The following is a 22,261-nucleotide window of genomic DNA, read 5'->3' on the forward strand; positions in this document are numbered from 1 at the left end:
GCCCTGCACTGCAGCAGCTATCGGCTCTCTAATTTAATGAATTTGGCACATAAGAGTGTTCTGATGTTTCCCTAGATCCTTGATGATGCTGCATCTGTAGGCATGCTTGTCCTTTATAAAGTTCATCTTCAACTGAAAGTGAATGGGGTGAACCATTGCATCTCAGGGCTGAAGTCTGTAATGGGTACTGGCCACAAGTTTGTCCTGTATGTGTTAACAACAGGTGTGAGATGTTGATTGACACTGAAATGGCACCAGAGGTTGTTTCATTTGTTGGTACTCGTCAGTCTTATAGTAAGGCATGAACTTTGTACAGACGCATGGATTGCTTATCTTAGTGTCATGTCAAAACCATGATCAAGTCCAAATCTGAGGGCAGGGTCATTTACAACTGAAAGCAAATTTGTTTCTGACACCAACTTACAGCCGGAACAGAATTGGCTTGGATAGAGTGCAGCTACAGATTGTGGACGAAAATATGGAACTGCCGATACACAACACATTACCATGCCTAATACAGTGTAGGAAACCTATTGACATTCAAAACAGCTTCCAGTCATCTCGGAATGGATAAATATATGTCCTGTATAGCTTTTAAGTTAATGTTATACCATTTTTCCTGCCAAATAGTGTAAAGTTCAGATAATGATGATGGAGGTGGATAGTGGTCACATGGCCGTCTTTCCAAAGCAAAGGCACAGTAGTATTGAGATCTGATGACTGTGGTGTCCGGGGAAATATGAAAATTCATCCTCATACTTGCAGAACCAGTTCTGAATGATAGAAGCTGCATGAACATGAACCCTGTCATTTTGGAACACATAATCACCACTGGGGAACTAACAGTGTACCATGTGATAGATCTGGTCAGCCAGAATGGTCACATAATCCTTGGCAGTAATGTGACCTTTCAGAGTAACCGTGGGGCCCATGGAATACCATGATATGGCTGCTCAAATAATCATTGAACCTCCATCATGTTTCACTCTTCTTCTTTTGGTAAGATGCTCAGAGACAAAGTTTTGCCGAGGTGGGCAGAATGTTTTAAAGATATACTCAATACCACCTCAGACCACATACCAAGAGATCCACAAGAACAGAAGGAGAATATAGAGGCAAGAGAAGATGAAAGGCAAGAAGCAAAAAGACCAGCAATGCAGGCAGGTGGAGTCAGTGATACATAAATTGAAAAATAACTATGCACCTGGTGAAGACAGGGTAGTGTCAGAACTTATAAAATTTGGCAGTCATCCTCTGTATAATACCTTTGTAAATGTCAAGCTGTCATGCTGACATTTCAATATGTAAAGCATAGTTTTCTATTGCAGAACCACAAGATCATTAGTCATGAACAAATAAAATTAATACAGCAAAAGAGGAAAATGCCCCTTTCTCTAATATGAAAATGTTTTCTGTAGATCATTTGCTAAAGAGGCCCTTTTCCAGTAGATTTTAGGAGAAGAAAATGAGATTTAAAGAGTTAGTTAGATCTCCAAACGTAAATCTAACAATGTGAGGGCATGGAACAAGGCTCACCAGTTTGGCTGAAACTATGTGAACAGAAGCAGGTAGATGTCCCTTTCAGGTTCCTGGAATATTTTGTTTGAATGAGCCATAGGAAAAGGTAAAATGCTCTCAAAAAATATACACGTAGAGTATCAGAAATGGCATAGTAACCAAGTGGTTAAGAGAGGGTACCCACAAACCTGCTGTGGTTCGATTCCTGCTGGTTCCATAATTTTATTTCATTTCTTATAATGTTAAACAATTAATTGTAAAATTTAACTATATTTAAACAGTTCATTTTATACATAGAAAATTAATAATTCGGTTTAGAGGCGATTACTACCCCTGCAAGTCAAAGGGATATAGCCCACCACATTGTATCTCTTGGGTAAATAAAATGTGACCTGCTGCTGCGCAATCGAAAAAAGGCCACTGAACTTAGAGTAACCATCCTGCTCTAGGAATCCAGATAGATTACACAGGTAAAGATATTTTGATTTTGCTTGCCTTGTTCATTCCTGAGATCCAGTAGACTGCACTTACAGGAGTCAAGGTTTATACCATCTGTCTTGACTTCATAAAAGCTTTCGATACAGTTCTGTACTGTCATCTTGTAAACAAATTAAATAATGAAAAGAGTAAACGTAACAATTCTTATGATATAGCTGAAGTGTTGGGTCATGAAAAGGCCCTTAAACAGGACTTCTAACTTTCAGACAAATCCTTAAAACACACACACACACACACACACACACACACACTGCAGTTCGGCATGGGTTAATGGTTGCATTAGGTTGAGTGGACAAGGAGAGAAAGGAGACAGGCATTATGATGAAGGTTGGGGAAAGAATGTTTGACAGCTGGAAAGGGCAGGCAACAGGCATATGTTTTAGGAAAGTAGGACCATTGAGCTTTTTATGGCCACAGGCAGCAGGAGTTGTGCACAACACACATTGATTTGGAGGAGTGGATTGGGAAGAGGGGAGAGAAGAGAGGTAGAGAGAGACAGCAAAGAAGAGGGTGTAAGTGCAGGATGGGTGACATTATGGTCATGGTGCAGGATAGAGGAGGGTATGGGGCAAGGATAGAGCTGTGTGTGAGGCAGAGACTAGTGGACACTGAGGTTAGGATTACAGGATCAACAGATGCGTTGCAAGGCTATTCCCATCTATATAATTCAGACAAGCTAGTGGTTGGACAGAAGGATCCAGACAGTGTAGGTTGTGAAGCAACCATTGAAATCAAGCATCTTGTCCTCAACTGCTTGTTCTGCCACTAGCTGGTCTACTCTGGTCTTGACCCAATTATGTAGTGCTAATCATTTGGATGGACAGATGGTTGGTCGTCATGCCCACATAAAATGCTGAGCAAAAGTTACAGCAGAGCTGATATATGACATGTCTGCTTTCACAGGTGGCCCTGCCTCTGATAGAATAGGATATGTCTGTGTTGAGACTTTAGGTGTATGGGCTAGGTGGGTGTAAGGCCTGTCCAGAGCACTCACCCAACACATCCGATTCCAGTCCCATCATACACATAACCTGTCTTCTCAGGCAGAGTATGATGCTTAAAGGCTTAACTTGATCGAAGTTGACATCGCTCTCTGTACATATTGCTGATGACTTCAGTCAAAGGTGACTCAGAAAAAGAGGCTCTATTCCTTGGCAAGCATGTTCACTTAATTAGATACCACTGTTTTATCTTTTTAAATATCTGTAGGTTTAGTTAAAAGTTCATGAGGGTAATGACACACCCGTAGAGACAGTAGAACCATTGCCAAGAGACATTTCTGCTTATTATCCTCTACAAACTATGTCACTGCTGTTAAAATGTACATGACACACCATGCTAAAGCACTTCATTACCTATATCAAACTTGGTGTGGGGATTGGAGTGAGTGAGGCTGGTGGGGTGAGGAGGTGTATAACACTTGAATATTTTTGTAAATGTAAATGCAATCTCCAATAGCGTGACTGGAAAGTGCTACTACTTTCTGCTGTATATTTATAGGATTTGGCTGAGGTGTTTATGAAGTGAGGCTATTTCTTATGTCTCTCCATTTTTTGCTTCTCCACCATATCTGGAAATGTGAATCATTGTTATTTCAGACCCTTACATAGATTCCTCCTCCTAATAGATCAGCCAGTACATTATGACCACCTACCTAATATCTGGTATGTCCATCTTTGGCATTGATAACAGTGGCGACACTCTGTTGCATGGAAAGAGAGAGTTGGCACCACATTTGCACACGTCACCTAATTCCCATAAATTTGAAGGAGGGGGGCAATGAGCTAGACGCCACTTTGAGTCACATCCCAAATGTGTTTGATTGGGTTCAGATCTGGTGAGTTGGGAGGCCAGCACAGCAATTGGAAATTGCCACTGTGTTCCTCAAACCACTCTGTCCCACTACTGGCGTTTGACAGAGCGCATTGTCTTGTTGAAAGTTGTTGCTGCTGTCAGGTACATGATCATCATGAAGGGGTGTACGTAGTCTGTAACCAGTGTACGATACTCCGTGATCATCATGGTGCCTTGCATGAGCTCTGTCGAAGCCATGGATGCCCGCATGGATGTTCCCCAGAGCAGAATGGAGCCGTCACCAGCTTGTCTCCATCCCGCAGTACAGATATCAAGGAACTGTTCCCCTGGAAGATGACAAAATCATGGTCTCCCATCGGCATGATGAAGAAGAAATCGGGATTCATCAGACTGTGCAACACTCTGCACTGCGCAAACATCCAGTGCCAATGGTCACAGGCCCATTTCAGTTGTAGTTGCCAATGTCATGGTGTTAACATTGGCACATGCTTGAGTCATCGGCTATGGAGGCCCATCATTAGGAGTTTTCAGTGCACTGTGTGTTCAGGCACACTTGTACTTGGCCCAGCATTAAAGTCTGATGTTAGTTCCACCACAGTTCACCACCTGTCCTGCTTTACATGTCTGCCCAGCGTATGACATCCGACATCTGTAACAAGGGTTGGCCGCACAACGCCACAATGTCTGGATATTGTTTCACCTTTGTTTCGCCACTCCTCGAACACCCAACAAATCTTGCAGTTTCTGAAATGCTTCTGCTGAGCCTCTGGGTCATCACACTCTGCCATCGGTCAAACTCAGATGGATAATACACCTTCTTCATTCTACACATGTACAGAATGCTCACTGATACTACTTGCACCACGCAAATGTCTGATTAGCATTCATTCCTCGACAGGTAACACTGCTATTACCTGTTTGGGTTTATATCGATAGGAGGTTGGTGATCATAATTTTCTGACTGATCAGTTTAAATCAATTAATGTATATAAAGCCTTTGCTGATGAGAACATTGCTCTAATGCTACAGATCTATTAATAATCTGACATGCCATACTATATACAGATACACTGTGGTTGGGGTAGAGCAGTAGAAAATCCCTATACTCACATTATGGATGGGCTGGTTTCATAACTTCATACAGACTTGATTTTGATTTGTCATGGCTTCTGAGAACTGCTGTGAGTTACATATTGTGATGATGCCATAATATTGTTACTAATTTGCATTATCTTCACTCAGTATCAAAGTAAAATCTTCCAAATAGAGAAACTTCCTGGCAGATTAAAACTGTGTGCCGGACCGAGACTCGAACTCGGGACCTTGGTCCGGCACACAGGTTTAATCTGCCAGGAAGTTTCATATCAGTGCACACTCTGCTGCAGAGTGAAAATCTCATCCTGGATTACAAATAGTGATGAAAAATCCTGTTAATATAAACATATCTTGACATGGTTTAATACTTTTGCCATTAAACTGCGTAGGAATTATGCCAACGAGATATGTATTCTCTCTTCTAATGAATACTGTCACGTAAAAGTTACTTTAGTTCATATCTTCCTCCAGTACACCCCATTTCTACTTTCATGTGTTTACCTGTGTTGCAAAATATGGGTATTTCTACTAGAAATGTTTTAATGACTTTAATTTTTTCAGGGCACAGAGACTATCCAGACAAACTAGATGCAATTCTGAAAGCCATAGGCATTCGTACAAAGGAAGTGGATCCAGACACAGTCTCTGCATTAAAGAAATCTTCATCTGAAATTGCATACGGCCCTCCGACAAAGGTAATCAAAATATTTGTAAACAGGGCTTCAATAAAATGTTTTAAGTATTCTCATTTTATAAATGTTGCCTTCATTATTCACAAGAGTATAATTTTTGTGGTATATCTGCTACTAAAAATTTATGTGTCAAAAGTTACGGTGATACAGAATCCGTGCAGTTGTTAACTTTTGCATTTGGATTTAGTGTTTTAACACTCAGGTGCATTTCATGTGTGAAGATATTTCAGTAAAATTTCTCTGTGCAGCCTTCATATTGGAGGAAAAATGCCTTCATGTATTTTCACTCTGGAAAGATTAATTTTGCCATTTGTCATAGCATTTCAGTCTTTACTGAAGATCACATTTTTATTTACATACATTTTAAACTGATACTGTAGAGTACTGACTGAATGGAATGTAAATAATAAAAGGAGTTAAGGTAACCACTCACCACACATCATATTTATCCACTATAAGGCGAGGTTCTTCTCATTTTTGTCATTCAAAAAATGTAGGGTGTCTTAAATTTGCTGATACATAAACTTTGATTGTTGAGGAAATTGTTGTTGTTACATTACGTAATAGCTTAATGTAGGGGTTGTCTTACATACAGGTGAAGTTTTGGTAGCTGAGATAGCATGCAGATGTATTTGACGATTTCAGAAGTGTAGGATGGAGTGCAGTGGCACCAGGGTGGCCAAATATGGGGAGGATAGTGGTGAGCAGTCAGCAAATTTCATCATGCTGCCAACTATGGGACTGCATCCTGTGTCCCTTCCTTGCCTCTTCTCTCTCTCTCTCTCTCTCTCTCTCTCTCTCTCTCTCTCTCTCTTTTAAATTAGTACATGTGAACTGTAGTTCGCCTGAATCTAAATGTAGTCAGAACTGAATTGACTTTAAAAATGGACAAATAATCTGCAACTGTATATATTTCTACAGTAGGCAAATTAATTCTAATATAGATGTGTTCACACAGAACACCCAAAACACAGCATAATGAAACAAAAGGTTCAGCAGTGGCACTAAATCAGCTAATGCTCGAAAGCACAGTTGATTTTCAAAATTGGCAACAAATGGTGTAGTGTGCTGTTAACTTGAAGTGGTCAGATTTCTTCCAATTCAGCAATATGGAGCTGTGAGGATAACATATTATGGTTATTCAGTTTGCTTAATGCTGTAACAACAGTAAATTGTAGTCATTGATAATGGATTCAAATGCCATGACTCTGTTGAGAAACATGAATATATGAGTTTGCAGCCGACAACATGAAACTGATTTTAAGTTAGATATGTACTATGTAAAACATTTGTGACATATCACAGTCATATTCTGCACTTATAATAAACAGTGAAACCCAGCTATAACACTTTTCAAGGGTCTTCAAAAAAATTGTGCAAAATGTGGGAAATAACGTTTTAAGCTGTAAAAGTTACATATAGGATACCCGCTTGCATTTTTGCACTGTATGTATGACATATGTACATAACAGGCATCAAATGACTTGTCAGCAACATGTTTATTATCTAATAAAGGGCTATTATCCAATAAAAACAGCTGATGTAATTGGAACTGGTAACTGTCTGGGAAGCAGGAATGTTTGACTCAATCCGGCCGCGGTGGTCTAGCGGTTCTAGGCGCGCAGTCCGGAACCGCGCGACTGCTACGGTCGCAGGTTCGAATCCTGCCTTGGGCATGGATGTGTGTGATGTCCTTAGGTTAGTTAGGTTTAAGTAGTTCTATGTTCTAGGGGACTGATGACCACAGATGTTAAGTCCCATAGTGCTCAGAACCATTTTTTGTTTGACTCAATTTCATAGGTTTTTGAAGGCCTTATTTAAATAATGAAATACTGCACTAGTTACATATTTTTTCATGCTTAGCATGACACGTTTTGAGAATTTTTTATCATTGTCAAGTGCAAATATGTACTTATGCTTTTTGTGTGGTGTTTGAACACGTGTTATTCTGTGTCTCTTACACTGTAGGTGTCTTCGAGGTTATTGGGTACTGTGCCTCCTCAGTTATGTGGAAAACCACACACACACACACACACACACACACACACACACACACACACACACACACACACACACACTATCACTCTCATTGTTTGTGTAATATCATAAAAAATACATACGTAAATACTGCACTAGACAACGAGAATAAATTCTCGAAACACAGTTTGCTCAGCATGGAAAAATATATAACTAGCATTGTGTTTAAACTGAAATGCAAAGTGAATGATGGTGTCAACTAGCACTAAAAGTGGAAAAATGCCAAAACCTGCTAAATGTGGTTCGACAAAAGTGTGTAGATGATCACAACAATCATGAAACTGCATTTACACAGTAGATACAGTTTGAAAATCATTGCGATTGGTCATGAATCTTTATTCGAACAAACCTAGTTAGTCCCACCAACCACCATACCAAGTACAGCTTGGCAGCAACAGGAGATACAGCATGAATTGTTCCGACTTTTACACATTTACCAGTTCAAATCTGCTGAGTAACATGGGATGGTCATCATGCCAACGTCATTTTTTTTCTCCACAAACGTTTTTCCGAAATGCGTATATTGTGGGAAAATTATAAATATTCTCGCAGAAGAAGCTGAGTAGCACCGTGGTGTAGTGGTTATGATACTAAACTGTTGCATGGAAGGTCATGAGTCCAAAACTCACCTGGACTGTACAATTTTAATTTCTATATTCGGTCAAGTACATTCTAGAAGTATCCACAAATGTCAAGAATCATTGTACTGGAATGTTCTGTAGCTGTATGTATACTTTATGTGTTCTGGCCAGAGGGAGTTTGCTCTGCGCTCTTGTATGTGCAAGTGCTGAATAAACCTTTGTTAAGTGAAGTTAGTGTTCGTCATTCATCTAATTACAGCTTCTCCTACATGATATTATTCTTGTGAAGGCACTGGGTATTGGAACTTGTGATAGCGCACATTATCGACGACACAGTGGCTCCCATCTGGCCACGACAGAACCGTCGTTTACGTGGCGAGAAACCCAAGTTCAAGCCATATTCAACAGATCGCAGTCTATCAGAGACAGAAGAAGAAGAGGACATTACGATGACAGCAACTGTGTGCCACCACATGAGACATCGTTCCGGATTCTCTGGTGACGATGGCCAAGATCCAAACAAATGGCTGAAGGTATATGAGCATATAGCCAAATTTAACAAATGGGATGACACCGTGTGTTTGGCTAACGTATTTTTTTACTTGGAGGGCACTGCCAAGCAATGGTATGAGAACAATGAGAAGAAGTTCACAAACTGGGAAGTATTCCAGGTGGAACTGCGCAAGTATTTCGGAGACACACGACGACAGAAGTGCGAGGCTGAAGATAAAGATGCAGGGCACAGCATCCAGGAGAAACTACAGCATCCTATATTCAAAATGTCTTGGAGCTGTGTAAAATAGTGGATCCTATAATGAAGGAGGAAGATAAGGTTGCATATCTCATGAAAGGTGTTGCTGAGGACGTGTATCAAGCCCTACTCCTGAAGGAGGTTCCAACAGCAGACGACTTCATAAAATGGTGCCAGTATACCGAGACAATGCATCAAAAAAGAATTACATGCAAGAAGTTTGAATGGATTCCAAACATCGTATCGATGTCTGTGATGGAGGAAGCAACTGATTTCACAAGTGTGGAAGTTCAGAAGGCACTTGGATTTCACAGCGAGCAAAAACCAAGACACTTCGAGAGGTCATAAGGGAGGAAGTGGAACAGACATTGAACCCAATCTCTCGTCCTTCATTTCCCTTTAAAATGGTGAAAAAGTCAAGACCCAGGACATGTGGTACATTATTGTCGAGAAAGGCGATGGATATTTGATGACGCCCGTGCCAGAAGACACCAACTCTGGGACGACGAAGATGAATAAGAAGATGTGGGTGCAGGACGACATAGGTCACCATCGCTGCAAACTAGCCGCTGAAGAGGACACTCCCCAACACGCCAATCAAGGTCTCAATTGCCCTTTAGAAGCTCCAGCTGATCACCTAGCCGCCACAACCTGGAAAACTAAAGGGTGCAACCTACCTTGGAGGTGAGGCCACCGAAGAGAAAAATCCTCCGCCGCCGATCACTACAAAGATGAAAGGAAACTACGTCGATATCCTCATCGATGGCCGACAAGCCCAAGTTCTTGTGGACTCTGAAGCATCATATTCAGTCATTTCGGAGAAGTACAGTCGCCAATTGCAGAAAACCGTATTCGTTGACAACAAAATATCTATGCTGAAGGTGTATAATAGGAAATATGTAAAACCTTCAGAAAGATATACCATTCGTGTGGGTATAAGTGGCCGTACACAGCCCTCAGAATTTATTGTCTTACAAGAGTGTGGTCATGACGTCATTCTCGGATGGGACTTTCTGAAAGCTTCTCAGGCAATTATAGATTGTGGTCGCTTGAAGATAATGCTAGACGAGATGAGATACTGTGGACAGGAAGATGCGCATCCGAGTGTATGGAGACTGTGTGCTGGATGAAGTGGTCATTCCTGCAGTCAGCGCTAGAAAGGTAACTGTCACATGTTGTGCCACGCATCAACCCATGGATCTTGTAGTGGAATGTAAGAGAAGCATACCACTGAAGAATAACTTGGTCACCCAGCATCTGTCATCTCGTTTAAGAACGGATTCAGTGAATTGTGGATAGTTAACTGTCACCAAGAACCACAGATCATTACAAGACGCATGTGCGTAGCAAACGCTGAGCTGTTCATTGAAGAACAGCTGAGCGTCATAGAAGCCTTCCATGCCGAGTCTGTGGGCAAAATTAGCGCTACCACTATGAGACTTCTGTGAATGCTTCAATCCACAGGTGAACAGCAAATTAGACAAATCGACGGTGAAGCACCGGATTAGCACAGGAGACCATCAACCAATAAGCCAAAGAGCATACCATGTGTCAGCAACGGAACATCGAATAATTCACGACGAGGTACAGAAAATGATGAAGAATGACATCATTTACCCTTCGCAGAGCCCATGGTCATCACCAGTAGTCCTCGTCAGGAAGAAGGATGACAGTTGACGCTTTTGTTTCGATTACAGGAAGCTTAATAAGATAACTAAAAAGGACGTTTACCCTCTTCCACGAATTGACGATACGCTAGATTGTCTGAAGGTGGCTAACATTTTCACATTTCCTTTTCTAGGAGAATGCTGACTTAACAACACACGACCAATAGCCATTCTTGCAGAACATGTAAACAATACATGACCAATAGCCATTCTTGCAGAACACATACTTCAGGTGAATGATTTCAGACTCCAAGTGGTGTTCGTCAGAAATGGTGTTTGCTCTGTGTACCTGTGTATTCAAAGCTGCTATCTTCTGTAGCAGATGGTGAAAGCTCTGGACACTCAGATATAAATCAGTGTGAATCAGCTTGCAGTACCCTGTGTGGTCAAAACGTCCATCTGACTTTTGTTGTATCACAGCGTCTAAAAGTAGCATCCTTCCCTCTTTTTCTGTCTTGACGGTGAACTGGATGTCTAGGTGCATGCTTTTTATATGTTCCTGGAAGTGCTCAAGAGCTTCTACGCTGTGTGGTCAGACCATAAATGTGTCATCAACGTAACAATAAAATGAAGTTGAATGAAGGGGAGCTGAATTCAATGCACATTCCTCAAAATGTTCCATAAAAAAACATGTCTATGGGTTCTCTGTTGTCTCCAACAATGGCCAGCTTTTTTTATGGAGCATTTTTAGCAATGCATGAGCTAGGGGTGGCAAGTATAGGGGCTGGCACAATTGTAACAGCCAGTGGGGAGTGTCATATGCTTAAGGTGACTTGGGGACGTGAATTGGAAGGTGATGACAGGATAGAGGAAGGCGAAACTGCTGGGTGGAGGGTGTGGGGACACTGGGTTACCTGAGATTGAGGCCAGAACAATTATGGGAGTAGAGGATGTGCTGTAAGGACAGCTCCCATCTACATAGTTCAGAGAAGCTGGTGGTGGAGGGAAGAATTCAGATGGGTCAAGTTGTGTAGCAGCCATTGAAATTGAGCATGTTGTGTTCATCTGCATGTTGTGTCATCAGGTAGTTAACTTTGTTCTTGACAACAGTTTGGCTCTGCACATTCACCCTGGAGGACAGCTTGTTGGTAGTCGTACCAACATAAAAGACAGTGCAGTGTATGCAGCAGTGTTGGTATATGACATGGCTGTGTTCACAGCAAGCATGGCATCTGACGTAGAGTACGCCTGTGACAGGACTTGAGTAGGAGGATCTAGGTGTATTGCTTGGGCAGGTTTTGCACCTTGGTCTGTCACAGAGTGAATCCCCTAGTCAACTTCTCATAGCACCCAGGCCCTGCCTAGTTGACAACCTCCATTTGCTCCGGCTGCAGTGTATTGCTCACGGTTTGTCGAACTTCGTGCGCGACATGCCAGTCACACCTTTATTTACACTGATGGCTCCAAAACTGACGATGGTGTCGGCTGTGCCTTTGTCGTCGGGGCCAGCACCTTTAAATACCGGCTCCTCGACCAGTGTTCCAGCTTTACGGCCGAGCTTTTTGCTCTCCATCAGGCCGTTCAGTATGCCCGCCGCCACCGCCATTCATCGTATGTACTCTGCTCTGATTCACTCAGTGCTCTTCAGAACCTTGGAGCTCCATATCCGGTCCATCCCTTGGTGCAACGGATCCAGCAGTCCCTCCATTCTTCTGCTGCTGATGGCTCTCCTGTCAGCTTTCTGTGGGTTCCCGGCCATGTAGGAGTGCCTGGGAATGAGGCTGCTGATGCTGCAGCCAAGACTGCAGTCCTCCTGCCTCGGCCAGCCTTCCATTGTGTCCTGTCGTCTGACATTAGTGGGGTTGTTTGTAAGAGGCTTGTGTCTTTGTGGTGGGATACTTGGTCATCACTTCAAGGAAACAAGGTCCGGGCAGTAAAACCGTTCACAACTGCTTGGACAACCTCCTCCCGACCATCTCGGCGAGAAGAGGTCCTTCTGACCAGGTTGCGGATTGGGCATTGCCGGTTTAGCCACCACTACCTGCTCTCCGGTGACCCAGCCCCGCAGTGCCCTTGTGGTCATGCATTAACAGTGTGCCATGTTTTATTGTCGTGTCCCCGTTTTAGTCAATCTTGTGTTGTTCTGTCTCTGCCATCTACTTTACAGGATATTTTAGCTGATGACGCTCGAGCAGCTGCTCGTGTTCTTCGTTTCATTACTTTGACTGGCTTGTCCAAAGACATCTAACTCCTTCACTTATTTTATCTGCATCTTTGTAAGAACTTTCTGGTGTCCCCCCCCCTCTCCCCCTTGAGTTTTACTAGATTCTATGTGCTCTAACAATTGTGACTGGGCGCTAATGACCTCAGTAGTTGAGTGCCCTTAAACCCCCCCCCCCCCCCCCCCAAAAAAAAAAAAACCTCCATTCACCACGTCCTCTACAACTCCCTCCCAACACCCCGTAAAATCCATGATACAAGCCAACCCAAAACACTGTTGTTAACCTCTCCACCAAAACTCTTAGTTCCACAGAAGTTTCAGTCCTATCCAAAACTGAGTGAGGTGGCCCAGTGGTTAGCACCCTGGACTCGCATTTGGGAGGATGACAGTTCAAACACACATCAGGCTATCCTGATTTAGGTTTTCTGTGATTTCCCTGAATCGCTTCAGGCAAATGCTGGGATGATTCCTTTGAGAAGGCACGGCCAACTTCCTTTCCCATTCTTCCCTAATCCAATCGGACTGATGAGCTCACTGGTTCGGCCCCTCCTCCAAATCAACCAACCAATTCTGTCCAAAGTTCTAACCTTCATCCCCGCCGCCAAACTGAACCATGGTGGACTTGTCAAAGTCCTACACTCCTCCTCCTTATCCATAGAGTGGAAACACTTATGTGCCACCAATCCCTCCAACCAAAGCCAACCGTACTCATCAATGAACATTGGCTCTCCCAGTTCATACCACCATCTAACTGTGACCCTCCCACCTAACAACCGCCTAGTCAGCTTCCAGGAGCTCCTTACCTCCGACTTGGCCTCACCTTCCTTCCCCAGTTCCCTTCCTAAGAACACTAACTTTTTGGCAGAAGAAAAGAAAGTCAACACGACCTCAAAACAGATATAGACCTAATCATCCTCCCTGCAGAAAAAGGCTTCACCGATGTTTTGATAAGCCGCAGTGACTACCTGATGGAGGACCTCCACCAACTGCCTGACTCCTCCACCTACAAGCTCAGCAGGAGTATCCCATACTGGAAGTCCAGGCTAACCTCCAGTCCCTACTAAAACCCGTAAGCCCTTCCCAGATCCTCTCACCTGAGTCCATCTCCCTCCTGACCCCAACAAAGCCCCACACACCCACCTTCTACATGCTCCTCAAAATCCACGAATTCAACAATCCTGGCTGCCCTATTGTAGCTGGCTATTGTGCTCCCACTGGAAGAACTGTGGCCTTCATTAACCAACACCTCCAACTAGTTGCCCAAAATGTAGCCTCCCACATGAAAGATACTAATCACTTTGTTCACTGAATTCCCACCATCCCCACCCTTTACCTCCTGGATGCTACTCGTCACTGTTGATGGCACCTTCCTGTACACCAACATCCCTCGTGCCCATGCCCATGGCCTTGCCACTGTCAGACACTACCTCTCCCAATGTCCTTCATTCCTTATACACCTTACCAACTGTATACTGATCCACAACTACTTTCCCTTTGAAGGGAAGGTTTACAAACAAATATGTGGCACCCCCCTCCCTCCCCCACCCCCACCCATTAACCATGGACCTTGCCGTTGGTGGGGAGGCTTGCATGCCTCAGCGATACAGATGGCCATACCGTAGGTGCAACCACAACGGAGGGGTATCTGTTGAGAGGCCAGACAAACGTGTGGTTCCTGAAGAGGGGCAGCAGCCTTTTCAGTAGTTGCAGGGGCAACAGTCTGGATGATTGACTGATCTGGCCTTGTAACACTAACCAAAACGGCCTTGCTGTGCTGGTACTGCGAACGGCTGAAAGCAAGGAGAAACTACAGCCGTAATTTTTCCGAGGGCATGCAGCTTTACTGTATGGTTAAATGATGATGGCGTCCTCTTGGGTAAAATATTCCGGAGGTAAAATAGTCCCCCATTCGGATCTCCGAACGGGGACTACTGGCGTTCTACGGATCGGAACATGGAATGTCAGATCGCTTAATCGGGCAGGTAGGTTAGAAAATTTAAAAAGGGAAATGGATAGGTTAAAGTTAGATATAGTGGGAATTAGCGAAGTTCGGTGGCAGGAGGAACAAGACTTTTGGTCAGGTGAATACAGGGTTATAAATACAAAATCAAATAGGGGTAATGCAGGAGTAGGTTTAATAATGAATAAAAAAAATAGGAGTGCGGGTAAGCTACTACAAACAGCATAGTGAACGCATTATTGTGGCCAAGATAGACACGAAGCCCATGCCTACTACAGCAGTACAAGTTTATATGCCAACTAGCTCTGCAGATGATGAAGAAATTGATGAAATGTATGATGAGATAAAAGAAATTATTCAGGTAGTGAAGGAAGGCGAAAATTTAATAGTCATGGGTGACTGGAACTCGATAGTATGAAAAGGAAGAGAAGGAAACGTAGTAGGTGGATATGGATTGGGGCTAAGGAATGGAAGACGAAGCCGTCTGGTAGAATTTTGCACAGAGCATAACTTAATCATAGCTAACACTTGGTTCAAGAATCATAAAAGAAGGTTATATACATGGAAGAATCCTGGAGATTTAGGAACCAGGTTTTAAATTGTAGGACATTTCCAGGGGCAGATGTGGACTCTGACCACAATCTATTGGTTATGAACTGTAGATTAAAACTGAAGAAATTGCAAAAAGGTGGGAATTTAAGGAGATGGGACGTGGATAAACTGACTAAACCAGAGGTTGTACAGAGTTTCAGGGAAGGCATAAGGGAACAATTGACAGGAATGGGGGAAAGAAATACAGTAGAAGACGAATGGGTAGCTCTGAGGGATGAAGTAGTGAAGGCAGCAGAGGATCAAGTAGGTAAAAAGACGAGGGCTAGTAGAAATACTTGGGTAACAGAAGAGATACTGAATTTAATTGATGAAAGGAGAAAATACAAAAATGCAGTAAGTGAAGCAGGCAAAAAGGAATACAAACGTCTCAAAAATGAGATCGACAGGAAGTGCAAAATGGCTAAGCAGGGATGGCTAGAGGACAAATGTAAGGATGTAGAGTCTTATCTCACTAGGGGTAAGATAGGTACTGCCTACAGGAAAATGAAAGAGACCTTTGGAGAAAAGAGAACCACTAGCATGAATATCAAGAGCTCTATACAGGGGCGATGTTCTTGAGGACAGTATTATGGAAATGGAAGAGGATGTAGATGAAGATGAAATGGGAGATAATATACTGTGTGAAGAGTTTGACAGAGCACTGAAAGACCTAAGTCGAAATAAGGCCCCGGGAGTAGACAACATTCCATTAGAACTACTGACAGCCTTGGGAGAGGCAGTCCTGACAAAACTCTACCATCTGGTGAGCAAGATGTATGAGACAGGCGAAATTCCCTCATACTTCAAGAAGAATATAATAATTCCAATCCCAAAGAAAGCAGGTGTTGACAGATGTGAAAATTACCGAACTATCAGTTTAATAAGTCACAGCTGCAAAATACTAACGCGAATTCTTTGCAGACGAATGGAAAAACTGGTAGAAGCCAACCTCGGGGAAGATCAGTTTGGATTGGGTAGAAATGTTGGAACAAGTGAGGCAATACTGACCCTACGACTTATCTTAGAAGAAAGATTAAGGAAAGGCAAACCTACGTTTCTAGCATTTGTAGACTTAGAGAAAGTTTTTGACAATGTTGACTGTAATACTCTCTTTCAAATTCTGAAGGTGGCAGGGGTGAAATACAGGGAGTGAAAGGCTATTCACAATTTGTACAGAAACCAGATGGCAGTTATAAGAGTCGAGGGGCATAAAAGGGAAGCTATGGTTGGGAAGGGAGTGAGACAGGGTTGTTGCATCTCCCCTATGTTATTCAATCTGTATCTTCAGCAAGCAGTAAAGGAAACAAAAGAAAAATGTGGAGTAGGTATTAAAATCCATGGAGAAGAAATAAAAACTTTGAGGTTCGCCGATGACATTGTAATTCTGTCAGAGACAGCAAAGGACTTGGAAGAACAGTTGAACAGAATGGACAGTGTCTTGAAAGGAGGGTATAAGATGAACATCAACAAAATGAGGATAATGGAATGTAGTCGAATTAAGTCGGGTGATGCTGAGGTAATTAGATTAGGAAATGAGACACTTAAAATAGTAAATCAGTTTTGCTTGGGGATCAAAATAACTGATGATGGTCGAAGTAGAGAGGATATAAAATGTAGACTAGCAATGGCAGGGAATGTGTTTCTGAAGAAGAGAAATTTGTTAACATCGAGTATTGATTTAAGTGTCAGGAAGTCTTTTCTGAAAGTATTTGTATGGAGTGTAGCCATGTATGGAAGTGAAACATGGACGATAAATAGTTTAGACAAGAAGAGAATAGAAGCTTTCGAAATGTGGTGCTACAGAAGAATGCTGAAAATTAGATGGGTAGATCACATAACTAATGAGGAGGTATTGAATAGAATTGGGGAGAAGAGGAGTTTGTGGCACAACTTGACTAGAAGAAAGGATCGGTTGGTAGGACATGTTCTGAGGCATCAAGGGATCACCAATTTAGTACTGGAGGGCAGTGTGGAGGGTAAAAATCGTAGAGGGAGACCAAGAGATGAATACACTAAGCAGATTCAGAAGGATGTAGGCTGCAGTAGGTACTGGGAGATGAAAAAGCTTGCACAGGATAGAGTAGCATGGAGAGCTGCATCAAACCAGTCTCAGGACTGAAGACCACAACAACAACAACATGTGGCACAGCCATATGTGCCCACGAATCATCATCCTATGCCAACCTACTTATGGGCCATCTAGAGGAAACCTTCCTCCTCGCAAAACTTCAAACCTCTAGTCTGGTGCAGGTTCATTGATGATATCCTCCTCATCTTGGTTGAGGGCCAAGACAGCCTATCCCCATTCCTTTACAACCTCAACACCTTTTCTCCCAACCGATTCACCTGGTCCTCCTCTCCCCAATGCACCACCATCCTGGATGTTGACCTCCACCTCTGTGATGCTTCAATCCACATCTCTGTCCACATTAAACCCACTAACCATCACCAGTACCTGCGTTTCGACTACTGTCTTGCAGCATAGGCACATTTTTATGATGTATCTGCAGTGATGAGAACACCCTTGCCCAGGATGCTGAAGGCCTCCAAAGGCCTTCACAGTCAAGCAGTACCCCCAAACCTAGTCTACAAATGGATTTTCATTGTCATATCCTCACCCCCACCCCCTTTCTACCACTCGCCAAGAATCAGCTACAAAGGAGCACCGCCCCCCCCCCCCCCAAATCACCTAATATCCAGTATCACCTTGGAATGGAACAACTGAACAAACATCCTTTGCCAGAGCTGAAGACCACAACAACAACAACAACAACAACAGCAGCAGCAGCAGCATGTGGCACAGCCATATGTGCCCACGAAACATCATCCTATGCCAACCTACTTATGGGCCATCTAGAGGAAACCTTCCTCCTCCCAAAACTAGTCTAGGATGCCCTGGAATGAAGGACATCCTACCAAACCCTTCTTAAGTAGTGTTCCAACACCCACCCACCCACCCAACCTACACAACTTCCTAGTCCATCCCAATGCCACTCCCACTCCCAACCCCTTACCATGGGGATCATATCCCTGTGGCAGACCGAGGTGCAAGACCTGCCCAAGCCACACACCCTGCACCTCTTATTCCAGTCCTGTCACAGGCTTGCTGTAGCCCATCAGAGGTCATGACAACTGTAAAAGCAGCCATGTCATGTACCAACACTGCTGCAAACACCGAACAGCCTTTTGTGTTGCTATGACTACCAACCAATTGTCCACCAGGATGAATGGCCACCACCAAACTATTGTCGACCATCTGATGGCACCAAATGCAGCTGAGCACAAGATTCTCAATTTCAGTGGTTGCTTCATAACCTGAATCATGTGGATCCTTCCCTCCACCACAAGCTTCTCTGAACTATGCAGATGGGAGTTGTCCTTGCAACACATCCTCCGCTCTTGTAATTGTCCTGGCCTCAATCTCAGGTAATCTACTGTCTCGATGCCCTCCACACATCAGTTTCCCCTTCCTCCATCCTGTCACACACTCCTAATTCATGTCCTCATGTTGCCTTCAGTGTGTGCCACTTCTTACCAGCTGTTACAATTGTGCCAGCCCATAAGCCTACCACCCCTTGCTGGCAAACTGACAGCATTTCTCCCTCTCTCCTCTCCCCACACAACACTACACCCACCACAACCAGTCCACCTGCCGCAAAATAGGGTTGGCAATGTTAGCCTAGTCTGTACCATGTAGGGGGCATAGGGTGTGTGTGTGTGTGTGTGTGTGTGTGTGTGTGTGTGTGTGTGTGTGTGTGTGTGGGGCTCATCAAAGGATAAGTATGAAAGGTAGCAAGTTTTCTTTTTTTTGTGTGTTCCTATCGACAGCTCGATGCTTCTGCCTTTCGGTGAGTCGTCTCTTTAATCCTAAATTATTTACAAAAGGAAGCCTGTAATCTTCGAATACAGCATTACTAGGATGCAGCTTGACACAGTCACACTGATTAAATATCTAGGTGTGATGTTGAAAAGCGATATGAAATGGAATGAGCATGTCAAGTTGGTAGTAGGTAGGGTGAATGCTTGACTTTGTTTTATTGGGAGATTTTTGAGAAACTGTACCTCATGCGTAAAGGAGATGGCATGTGGAACGCTAGTGTGACCCATTCCTGAGTACTGTTATAGTGTTTGGGATCCCTGCCAGGTTGGATTAAAGGAAGACAGCGAAGCAATTCAGAGGTGTGCTGCAGTATTTGTTACAGGTAGGTTCGCTCAGCACACAAGTATTATAGAGATGCTTCAGGACTCAAGTGGGAATCCATGGAGAGAAAACTATGCTATTTTCATGAGGCACAATTGCGGAAATTTAGAGAACTGGCATTTGAGGCTGACTGCCAATTGATTGTATTGCCACTAGTGTACATTAAGGAACACGAAGATAAGATGTGAGAAATTAGGGCTTGTACGAAGGCCTTTAGACAGTCATTTTTCTCTTGCTCTGTTTGCGAGTGTAACAGGAAAGAAAATAATTAGTAGTTTATGTGGTACCCTCCGCCAAGCACCGTACAGTGGTATGCAGAGTGTGTACGGAAAAAAAAAAAAAAAAAAAGGAATAATTATTGGCCGAAAGCTATATATTTTCTAACTGTTTGCAGAACAACCTTATCCATTTCAAAATACTCTCCATTACAACTAATACATTTGTCCCACCAGTGCTTCCACTGTTCGAAACATTTTTGTGTAGTCTTCTTCAGAAATGGCTAACAGCTCCTCCCTCGTTTTTTTCTTGACTTCTTCAATGTTATCAAATCAGTGTCCTTTCTTGCCCCTTTTCATTTGTGGAAATAAGAAAAAGTCGCACGGAGCCAGGTCAGGTGAATAAGGTGCATGAGGCCACGGACCCGTTCCATTTGTAGCCAAGAACTGTCTAACAAAGATGGCTGTTCATGCACGTGGCATGTGGCAGCAAGCCTTTTCATTTCCAAATCGTCCTTAAAATGCACTGAACCAATCTCCGAGGTAACCGACTAATCTCTGACAGTTGATGAATTGCGTGTTGATGGTCTGTGAGCACAAGCTCTCGAATTTTTTAAATATTTTAGTTGATTCAGGCAGTTATGGACATCCAGAATCAGGTTTGTCATGAATCGACATGTCGCCATTTTTAAATCGTGCAAACTTCTCTTGCACTTCAGTTTTTCCCATAGTGTCATCTGGGTGAGCTGTTTTCAACATTAAAGCAGTTTCAGCAGCATTTTTACTGAGTGGAAAACAAAATTTCACAGCTACACATTGTTCACTTAAACTTGCCGTCATAAAAATTGAAACAAGAACAAAATTGCACTAACAAAAACAGTCGCTGCAGAAGAACAGGACAAGCCTGATCGACAACACAGGCAGCACTGAACTGGCAATGAGTTGTGGTATACACACCTATAGTAGCAGAAATTCATTCTACGGAAGCTCCACCCTCAGCAGTGTTTTTTTATTTATTTTATTTATTTATTTATCTTCCCCTTGCATGTAGATAATTTTATTTCACACAAGATTCTCTCTACTTAGCACCATGCTTCTGTACTCTACTCATGGCTCCTACTCCTACACCCATGTAAGCTCAAAACACTTGCATGACAATTCCCCTAAGAATGTCAGTCTCCCGCAGAACTTTGCTCTGTGGTCAGTATGGTCACCTTATGAGCACACCAGTTATGTTCACCTGGGCCAGAAACGTAACTGAACATTTGCTGAACACAGTTTGGATAAAATTCAAAACAAACTAGAGTTACGTATAGTGTTAATTGATTTTGGGCCAAAGTAATGAAGGAAGCTATCAGAATTTGTACCACTGTTGGCCTGAGAGAGAGAGAGAGAGAGAGAGAGAGAGAGAGAGAGAGAGAGAGAGAGAGAGGGGAGGGGGGGGGGTTAATCAGCTGAGTTCTGCTCTGGTCCCCTTACTGGCCACCATGTACTGTGAGAACTTACAACCAAGAGTTATCCAGACAAGACAATTCCTGGCTGTCCTGACTGGTCACATTGGGATCAGAGTGCAGGCCCTCCTCTCAATCCTGCCTGGCATTAGGAGGAGTGGACTACCTTGGCTTAGACACCATTTTCTCACTTCACCAGAAGTTGTTGATAATGACACTCAGAAAAATGTCATATAATTCTGGCAAACACACTCAGCTGGAAACCCAAGAACCCAAGAACTTTATATTATTTCAACTCTCAAGGAACAAGAATGAGATCAAATAATTACTGTTGTAAACTTTTAACTGTGATGTCATGCAACGTTATGGTAGAGATGTATACCCCACAATGTTAAGTGAAATATAATCTGTATATACAGGGTGTATTGAATAAGATGTAACATCCCTTTATTTCGTTAATGATTCAAGATATTGGGACCGAGCGAGGTGGCGCAGTGGTTAGCACACTGGACTCGCATTTGGGAGGACGACGGTTCAATCCCGCGTCCGGCCGTCCTGATTTAGGTTTTCCATGATTTCACTAGATCACTCCAGGCAAATGCCGGGATGGTTCCTTTGAAAGGGCACGGCTGACTTCCTTCCCCATCCTTCCCTAATCCGAGCTTGTGCTCCATCTCTAATGACCTCGTTGTCGACGGGACGTTAAACACCAATATCCTCCTCCTCCTCAAGAAATTGAAATGAGGTTTATGGCAAATAATATTATGCAGAGGTGCATGTAATTATGTTGCATAGTTAATATTCCTAAGCCTTGTGTCAACAGTATGCTGAAGGGCACATAATTATGTTGCATAGTTAATATTCTTAATGCTTGTGTTAACCAAGATAGTAATGGAAATGTATATATTTTAAATGAAATGGTATAATTCTTTTATGACATTCAAAAGCTTCTGAAAAAATTAGTATATGAAATATAGTGCTTGTTAGTATTGGCATTCAAATCTTCCCTAAAAGAATCTGAGAAATTT

General features: G+C 43.0%; 1 protein-coding gene across 1 annotated transcript in view; it reads left to right on the top strand.

Moving 5' to 3' along the window:
* The window catches only part of LOC126249642 (transmembrane and coiled-coil domain-containing protein 4-like), a 135,289-nt gene that overhangs the window by 105,569 nt on the left and 7,459 nt on the right, over positions 1 to 22,261 (top strand). Inside the window, exon 10 of the mRNA XM_049951320.1 lies at positions 5,488 to 5,621. Within this exon, the coding sequence (XP_049807277.1) occupies positions 5,488 to 5,621 (134 nt within the window). The remainder of the gene's footprint in view (positions 1 to 5,487; positions 5,622 to 22,261) is intronic.

Source organism: Schistocerca nitens, chromosome 3 (genome assembly GCF_023898315.1).
Source record: "Schistocerca nitens isolate TAMUIC-IGC-003100 chromosome 3, iqSchNite1.1, whole genome shotgun sequence".
Lineage (NCBI taxonomy): Eukaryota > Metazoa > Arthropoda > Insecta > Orthoptera > Acrididae > Schistocerca > Schistocerca nitens.